At 42.5% G+C, this 9,816-nt stretch overlaps 2 protein-coding genes across 6 annotated transcripts in view; one reads left to right on the forward strand and one right to left on the reverse strand.

Moving 5' to 3' along the window:
* Positions 1 to 9,816, forward strand: part of LOC111874279 (zinc transporter 9) — a 97,179-nt gene that overhangs the window by 22,741 nt on the left and 64,622 nt on the right. The window lies entirely within an intron of this gene.
* The window catches only part of LOC111874280 (proton-coupled amino acid transporter-like protein pathetic), a 46,812-nt gene that overhangs the window by 17,327 nt on the left and 19,669 nt on the right, over positions 1 to 9,816 (reverse strand). For all 5 annotated transcript variants that reach the window (XM_023869652.2, XM_033755397.1, XM_023869654.2 and 2 more), the window contains 2 exons: positions 8,775 to 8,925; positions 4,588 to 4,709 (listed from right to left, as the gene is read on the reverse strand). In XM_023869652.2, coding sequence (XP_023725420.1) covers positions 4,588 to 4,709; positions 8,775 to 8,925 — 273 coding nt within the window. The remainder of the gene's footprint in view (positions 1 to 4,587; positions 4,710 to 8,774; positions 8,926 to 9,816) is intronic.

Raw genomic sequence — 9,816 nt, forward strand, 5'->3', positions numbered from 1 at the left:
CCCCAGCGCCACTTTGTCCACCACAAATCCCACTTGACTAGACCCGGGATCGAACCCGGGCCGCCGCGGTTAGAAGCCAGCGACTAACCGCTTGAGCTATGGCTCGGCCCTATTCTGAACCTTGGTACTAGATGGAGAGTGGTCAGCTTCACGCTTCGGCCGCTTCGGCGCTCGATTGATGGAAACGTGGGAAGCCAAAAGAATCACAGTCTATGTTGTGTAGAAGATAAATACGCCACAACCTTGACCGGAATCCGAACTCCGATCACCGGTTTACCTGTCTCTAAACTAACCACTATTCCGGCTCTATGCTTCGCATGAGCAAATATGTTTGGAAAGTGCATCTGCTTCATTGATTTTAATTTTCCATTTTTTTTCTTTTCTAAAATTACCGAATTTCTATGCCAATTGACACCGTTTCTGAACCCAGAATCCTATATTACTAAATGTTACCGGAAGTACTGACCTGATACATTTACTGTTAACATTAAGTAGCGATCCGTGGAACTAAACACACCTAACCTGTAGATAAAGTCACAGAGGGAAACGATAATAAAAGTATCGAACAGTATGGTCTAGAGGTAACGCTGTAAATTTATACTGTAGCATATAGAGCCGTTGCTGGGCAAAGACCTCAAAACAAACCACAAGACGAAGGTAGCGTGTACAGACGTTGCTATGAAATAGACGGATAAATAACAGTATTATGGAACCCGTTTCTAGGCAATGGATCGGTAAACATGTTCTCGCGGCAACGAATACACACACAAAAATAGTTAATGTTGGAAGCGGTATTTTCTGCTCGGTCCGTGCAAAGTGATTATAAGGAAGACAAGTGGGGGACACTCAGTTAAGTGTAAGTTGACAGAGTCCAGCTATGAAGAGAATACTTTATACGTGCTGTATATATACTGAGCCTATTCTAATTAATGTGTTAATATCCGTTGCCAGGATACGTCTAGTGAAGAATGAGAACACAGCGTGTGCTAGTGATTTGTAAACTGTGTAGATCAGAGATATTGTTGTAGTAATTTGTAGTTGCAACGTATAAGTGGTCAATAAATCTATTCACCGAACGAAACCCCGCATATAGTCACATACACACACACACAGATCAATCGTGACTATATGATTACTTCAAAAGGTGCTCAGTTCGAGTCTCGGCCGAGGCACTGGTTATCCCAAGTTTTTTTATGGTTTTTCTCAGTTCCTGCAAGAAATTGGCTGAAGAATGCCTCGTTAAGGACACTACCATTTTCTTCCAGATCCCTTCCAATTCATTATTCCTAAGTTATCATAACATTCATTCTACATAAACTGAACATCTGCTGACTGGCTCTTAAAACAACTCACAAAAACATTGTGAAAGAAATATCCTTATTTCATTTCACATCTATTTCAGAGGGGAGGCACGTGCTAGCGTAGTTGGTTGAGGCACTCTGCTACAAATCGGAAGGTCGCGGGTTCGATTCCCGGTGAGTTCATTGGATTTTTAATTGACCAATTCCTTCCAACTGCACTGTGACAGTGGGCTCTACTCAGTCTCTAACAGAAATGAGTACCAGGAATATTCCTGAGGGGTTAATGTAGGCCAGCCGGCGAGTAAGGCTGACAACCTTGCCGCCATCTGTGAGCCGATTGTCTAGAAAATGTGGAACCTCGGCGTTTCATAACCCTATGGGCCTGCACAGCCTGGTACAGGGAACGCTTCGCTTTTTCTTTTCCAGTATTGCAGCATTCAGTGGCAGCTTAAGCAGCAAATACTGTGCAAAGCTGTGAAGGTTGTGTGAAGCTCTGTGTAGGAAGACTGCATGAGCTCATTATCCAGTCTGCAGAAGTGGCCTTCGAGAGGTTGTCAAGAATGAGGCTGTTTGCTTTCCTCTTCTCCAACTTCCTTTGAGGAACCCTAAACACATATTGCTAGTTGTCTTACAATAGAAGCCTCATCAGACTTAAGAGCAGAGTTAGCAAACCTGAGCTGCGTTGACACAGTGGAGCTCATACTGCCAGCCCTTGAAGTCCTGTACTCATGGCATGGACTGTTTCCGCTCGTTCGAACACTTAGATCGTAGGTTCGAATTCCACTCAAGGCATGGATATCTGTTTGCGTTTGTTCTGTGTCTGTGTTCTTCTATATGTAGGTAGCGGCCTTGCGACTGGCTGATCCCCCTTCCAAGGAGTACTACCGACTGTGTATAGGATTGAGAAACTGAAAAAAGGGGCCAAGGGCCAACAAATGACTGTAGAGCCATAGATAGGTAGATCTCATATTTTCATTAAGAACACCCATTTAGACAGACTAAAGCGAAAATGAAAATTATATCATTGTAACAGGTATCGTTAAAACGTACTTCTACGGTCCTCAGAATTGGTACGTTTTTTTGGGGGGGGGGCTTTGTCCATCGTTCGGTATTCTTAAAACTAGAGAACACAACGTTTTGGAAACAATACCTGTTTCCGTCCTCAGGTGAAGGGGGAGACACCTACTATGTTGGGACCATTAAGAAGAGCTAACATTTTCCGCCCCCTTATATCAGGAATGAAACAGATGCAGCTCCCCAAACGTTGTGTTCTCTCACTTACTCACTCACGGAGCCGAGCCCTTCTTGAGAAGCTGCCAATTGTGCAGCTACTCAAGAATTTCCCAGAATTTTATGGAACCCGAATGTTTGTTACAGTATTCACTAGAGCCCTCCAGCGGTCCCTATCCTGAGCCAGATCTATCCAATCCATAGCATCCCATTCTATCTCTCTGAGATCCATTTTAATATTGCCACCAATCTACGCCTTGGTCTTCCCAGTGCTCTCCTTCCTCCCGGATTTCCCACCAATATCCTATATGCATTTCTCCTTTCCCCCATTCATGCTACGTGCCCTGCTCACCTCATCCTCCTTGACTTCTCCAGTTTTTAGAATACAGAACGATGCACAAAGTCCAAAAACACAGTAATACTGAATGTTATGCACTATCGTGAGAACCCCTGAGAATCTACTTCTATGGTAATGTTTTCCGATGTACTTCTATCGACTCTGTGTTTCTGATTATAAACATTGGCCCTTCATTTCATGGTTGGCATTGAGCGTAACAATACCAGTACACTGGAATGTAATGAGTAAGCTAACAAGGAACGCCTTTATATTCTGTTTAGTTACATTTTAGAGGTGGGATGTTCATGCTTTGTGGTTCAACGGAAGCGGGCAACGCAACAGAGAGTGAGTTAGTTCCGGAAACACACACCAGTGCGCATGCTCTACTTACTGCCTAGACCTTCGTAAATGTCACCAAGAGGACGAGTACGACTACCCACTAAACTTCCGGTTCAGAAGAATTTTGATTGCTTTCTATCATCTACGAGTAATTAGAACGCTGATTATAATGTTACCTTTTTTTAATTCGCTCAGTGGGAGGTGGAGTCCAACTGGATCCACTCGGCACGGCAGCCACTGATTTGCCTATTGTAGCCTGCCCCGGGTGATTATGATGATGGAGAATTTGATGAAATGAAGATTAGCAGGGGAAACCGAAGTACTTGGAGAAAACCCGCTCCAGCGCCACTTTGTCCACCACAAATCTCTCTTGACCAGACGTGGGATCGACCCCGGGCCGCCGCGGTGGGAAGCCAGTGACTAACCGCTTGAGCTATGGCGCGGCCTACTGCTACCTTACTATAAGCGTTGATTGAAATCAATATGACAAGATTGCATTTACTAATTTAAGAAGTAATGAAACATTAAGATACATACAAAGAAATTAAACGTAGAGGATTTAAGTCCCAATGTGTTTTGGCTTCAAAATACTGTTCCTTTTTCATCATGGAAGGTAACGTCTTACTGGTATAATAATAATTCATGGTGGTTGAGGAATTGATACCGTAGAAGGTCCCTCTCAGAGTTCTTTCTTTTTTCCCCGCTAATCAATTCATTATTGCTTCATATACATTCATTGATGTCTCCTGAAGTGTACGATAACCTTGACTGGTTACAGAGCAACGGAAACTTTGCCACCTGATCATGCTGGTTCTTTGCTTAACATTTTTTCCGAAGCTGAAGATGGAGGTGTCGGATTTAGAGTTGTTGGGGCCCTAGGAAAACCAAAATGTGAAGGCCCCTCTCAGTTACATCAAACTTAGATTATGATAATCCTTTTGTCGGACCTATTGCTCTTATTAATTATACTAATTGGAGGTACAACGTATTTCTCATGATTTCAGATAAATATATATGTTTGGGTCGATCATATTGACCGCGCGTTCTGAGACATGAATTGTCTTCGCTTGCTCGAATACTTAGATCATGGGTTCGAACCCCACTCAAGACATTGATATCTGTTTGCGTTTATTCTGTGTTTGTGTTGACCTGTGTGTAGGTAGCGGCCTTGCGACGGGCTAGATACTCGTCCAAGGATTCTTACCGTCTGTGTAAGAAAGATTGCAGAATTGAAGAAGAGGTCAGGGCCCAACAGGGGGCTGTAGCGCCATTGATGAAGGAATGAATAAAATATCTTTGGTTTCTATTTCTCTTTAGTGGGGGCTCCGGGGAGATCGCCAAATTTGTTGCCCCATAAATCCCGCAATGTCCTTTTGTTACCTTCCAGCTGTAGAAAATTTCTGTAACCCTGGAGGACCGCATTTGAAAGCTGCCTCAGCGGTCTCTGAGAATCCCAGAGATGGAACCTTCTGCCTCCTACACAGATCCTGTGACGACTTAACCTGCAACATTGAAATCAGCAAGAATGCTTATCAGCTCGCGTCGTCGTTAACAATGCTCTTAATTGCTGTCGCCTTTAACTGGAGAACAGGTAATACCTTCAAGGACATTACATGTACTTCAGTTTTCAAAAAGTGCGGGGTAACGTCATGAGTCACGTGCTCGTGATTACAGCCTACATGTAAATGTAATTCTGCCCGCTGTGCCTAGTAACTAGGAAACGAAAGGAAGAGGTTTATCAGGGTTAGGTGCAAACCTAAATTTAGTACCGACTGAGGTATCTGTTGGCACTGCTAATTACAGGTTTTTTCTGTACCGACACTTGGAGCCTATTCATGGCTTCACCAAGTCAAAATTCTGGCTGAGAGTGTCTCATTAAGGACACTACCATTTTCTTCTAGATCCCTTCCAATTCAGTATTCCTCAGTTATCCTAACATTCATTCTACATAAACTGAACATCTGCTGACTGGCTCTTAAAACAACTCACGAAAACATTGTGAAAGAAATATCATTATTTCATTTCACATCTATTTCAGTGGGGAGGCACGTGGTAGAGTAGTTCGTTGAGGCACTCTGCTACAAGTCGGAAGGTCGCGGGTTCGATTCCCGGTGAGTTCATTGGATTTTTAATTGACCAATTCCTTCCAACTGCACTGTGACAGTGGGCTCTACTCAGTCTCTAACAGAAATGAGTACCAGGAATATTCCTGAGGGGTTAATGTAGGCCAGCCGGCGAGTAAGGCTGACAACCTTGCCGCCATCTGTGAGCCGATTGTCTAGAAAATGTGGAACCTCGGCGTTTCATAACCCTATGGACCTGCACAGCCTGGTACAGGGATAGCTTAGCTTTTTCTTTTCCAGTATTGCAGCATTCAGTGGCAGCTTAAGCAGCAAATACTGTGCAAAGCTGTGAAGGTTGTGTGAAGCTCTGTGTAGGAAGACTGCATGAGCTCATTATCCAGTCTGCAGAAGTGGCCTTCGNGACGACACCCCTTGTGAAGTGTAATAACAATTTTACAAAATTTAAAGAAAATTTCAATAGATTTTATTTGATTTACATAAAGTGAACTACAGCGTGTGCTACTTCAGCTCATACCGTTGAGGCTAAGATTACGACATTTTGAATCAATAAGCTTGCAGTTGCATATGTGACGAATGGATAATATTAGTGCAGTGAGCAGTTTTAGCTTGGTAAGGCACCTGAAGATGTCCATTTAGGGCCGAAACATGTGCTGGGTGTCTGGTCAAGTGGGACTTGTGGTGGACAAAGTGACGCTGGGGCAAGTTTTCTCCGAGTACTTCGGTTTACCCTGCCAATCTTCATTCCACCAATTGCTCCACAATCACCCTCACCTATCATCAGGGGCTGGTACAATAGGCCAGAAGTGGCCGCAGTACAAGGGACTTAGTCCCACCCCACTAGCAAAAAAAAAAGAAGGTAGGTAGGTAGAAAGACAAACAGTTATTACTGAAGATCTTCGCATAATTGACTCGTCTCTCCAGGCAAACGACGAAGAACACCTTAAATTAGACCCTGGCTGCCTCGTTGTTCATAGTTCCCAGTCTACTCTTCACTGCCATAAAATCGATCGACGCTAAGTTAGAGAATGTGTCTTACTACGAATAGTACGGAGACAACATGTCACATTTAATCGTAAAAATTCTGACGTGTGTACTATTACATTTACACGAATTAACAAGGAAGTACTGATAAAAACAAACCTTGGTACATGGTTAGATTTCATTTACAGGCGATGTATTTACATTCTCAAATATGTTTTTTTCACATTAAACATGTCACATTTTGTGTACTGAGAAGACATGTTGGTATCAAGTGACCTCCAACATTTTTTTAGAGTTTCGTAACTTGTAGCAATCGAAACATTTCAAAGAAACTTAAATAGTCACACTGGACGGTGTTGTTTTTGTCTTTGTGATTACGAAGAATGTAAAGAAAATAGAACGAAAATGAGGAAAAAGCTGAATGGAAGAAGAAACAAAAACAAAATTGGAAAGAAAACAAATTCATGATAACAAATAGCCCATCTAACCTATACACAAAAATTATTGACTCCTGGGATGCAATGCATTATCGAATGATAGAAATATAACAATAATTTTAGGAAAAAAGTGCCTCCATCTTCAGTAAAAGAACCTTCTACCCTGAAGAAGATGGCTATAATTTCCTCCGAAACCAAAGTTCAAGTTGTCACATCAAGGAACACAGCAGCGTCTGTTCTCACAACCGACAGATCCTCAAACACACCTTATGCATTCACTTTTACACTTCCTGTAAATAAGTTGTTTACACTCTCAACCACTAAGATCCTCACATTGCATTGACTGGCCATCTTATCAATGGTTAATTCACACATTTATATTCCGCACGATCATTCATCTGTGCGTGTAGAATTCATTGTCACATCCATGAGAAGTATCTTCAGCGACTACACACGGTATCTGACCCCTGCAGACCGGTACCTAATATAGCCATCGCGCTACGATGCAAGGAGCTGTTGGTCACACACACAAAAAAAAAGAACTCCGTGATTTTAGTTCGCAAGTGAACTATATCGACAGAGCGACCGCTGCTTGTCGGCGAAGATTAATACCAAATTTTGCGGATAGAGGGTGTCGCGTGGTCAGCGCAACGGAACCCCACGGTCGTTAATTTCGGTTTTCTAGACCGGAGCCGCTATTTCCTTGAAATAGCTCCTCAATTATCATCACGAGGCTGAGTGGATCCCGTTCCAGACACACTACTTCTCAGAAAAAAAATCTGGTAGCTCAGGAAATCAATTTCGGACCTCTGGATCTGTACTCAGGAACGCTGACCACTAGACCACAGATGCGGTCGTTGTTGGTCACACAAATAACTTAATTAATCGTATTTGTGAGAGATATTCAACCGAATTTCATAAAATTTAATATTTAGCCTTGTACTCGTAATGGCTATAAAAATCACTATATTATGGTGGTCCCTTAGACTTCTTATTACTATACCATAAAATTTATCTGTTATTGTGGCAGGCGTCAGGGCATCATATAGGCACTCAGTTTGGCCCAGACAACAGATTAGTCAGAGTCAGAGTCAGAGTCAGAGTCAGAGTCAGAGTCAGAGTCAGATTCAGAGTCAGAGTCAGAGTCCGAGGAACTTTGCGACTGGCGATCTATTGCCAATCAGTTCGTCTTGGCTCCAAGCCCATTGAGGATCACGATCACAGATTATTATTATTTTTTGCAGCTGAAACCTTGCGGTTATAGTCCTTACGTAACTTCCTCTCTGACGAGAGGGTGAGTTCTTTGTTGTTCTCTGCCAAGTGTACGTATCGCACATACAACATGTTATTGATAATTGTTCCTTGTGCACTACACAAAATTTCTTTGTCACTACAGGCTTTGGAAAGCAGACCATGCCTATCTTACGTATCTTATGCTACAACGGTAACTTAGTCACTTGAACGGTCATATACGTCTCCGCTACAAAATCAATCTATTAATGCTGTTTATCGAAAAAAAAATCTATTTTGGGAACCTTATGAAACACAGAAACCCATTATGTTGGTAGAATACTGACTTTTATTGTGTTAAAGCAGATGGTAAGCATGGAACCACTGGTCTTTAAGTGGTTTATCTGGCCTGTTTGTTCTGTTCGTATGTATGCTTTAGCTGAAAGACTAATAAAGGTAGCATCGAGTCATTGTCGATTCATTGTTGAGCCAGAGCTCAAGCGGTTAGTCTCTGGATTTCCACCGCGGCGGCCCAGGTTCGATTCCGGGTATGGTCAAGTGGGATTTGTGGTGGACAAAGTGGCGCTGAGGCAGGTTTTCTCCGAGTACTTCGGTTTCCCCTGCCAATCTTCGTTCCACCAATTGCTCCACAATCACCCTCACCTACCATCTGGGGCTGGTACAATAGACCAGATGTGGCAGCAGTACAAGGGACTTAGACCCACCCCACTAGATTTAAAAAAGAAAAAAGAAACTATATAATAGCACGTAACATTACACTTGCGAAACAAGGTAAGGTTTAATTCCATTCATTGGGTCGGATCTGGTTACTTACCAGGATGTAGACGCAGTGAGTACAGATGATGCCAACTACTACGGTTCCGATGGATCCAAAAATGAATCCGCCATTTTTAAAAGCCATTGGCATAGCCAGTACTCCTGTCCCGAGACTGCTCTTGAGTAAATGTATAAGTGATCCCATGTCCCTGAAACAGAATTATACGGCGTATGAAATAACGTCCTTACAGACAACTGTATGAAATAGTATGAATTCGGGTTTTGGAAATAGGCCGCTTAAATTGTTGAAGTTTTTTTTCTTCCCCCCCAAATTTTCAGCAAACATTGGAGTTGAGTATGAGTTTGAGGGTGAGTCATAAAAACCGGCCCTCGCACTGCAACCTTCAATGATCTATTGTGCTTTAAACTTTGGAGTTGCTTAATAACTTGTTGTCGATCAGTTAAATACTTATTGGTCCTCACCAGCACAGTCATTCCTGCCTTTAGGTCTCCTCGAGTTAATAATAACTTGTGAGCTGGTTGGACCTCCCCATCATATCTGACGGTAAGAGGCTACTTGAATGTGAAGCCGTGATTGGACGAAATTAAGGAGTGCATTGCTAACCAATAGTGGGTTACCATGTGTTTGGAAACCAATCAGCTTCTCTGTTGCTGCCAATCACGGCTTCAACTCCTACTTCCTACCCGCTGTCAGATTGACAGTAAACTTGAAGTTAGCAACTTAAATGTTTGCTGAGGCTTTGGTAAAACTTACATTTCTGTCTGGGATATTCTAGAAAGGCGGTCATACATTAAACTCCAGACGCGAAAAATTAAAAATATAATATTATTTTCAATTATAATTTAATCTCCAAGATTTCCCACTACATTTTATATATATTTCTCATGTCTGTCATGCTTCTTTTATGTCACACTCGCCTCATTTTTCTTGTAAATTGTTTTATTCTGTAATTTCCTCCAGTTATATCTTTTTTTATTGCTAGTGGGGTGGGACTAAGTCCCTTGTACTGCGGCCACTTCTGGCCTATTGTACCAGCCCCAGATGATAGGTGAGGGTGATTGTGGAGCTATTGGTGGAA

Source organism: Cryptotermes secundus, unplaced genomic scaffold (assembly GCF_002891405.2).
Source record: "Cryptotermes secundus unplaced genomic scaffold, Csec_1.0 scaffold1806, whole genome shotgun sequence".
NCBI lineage: Eukaryota > Metazoa > Arthropoda > Insecta > Blattodea > Kalotermitidae > Cryptotermes > Cryptotermes secundus.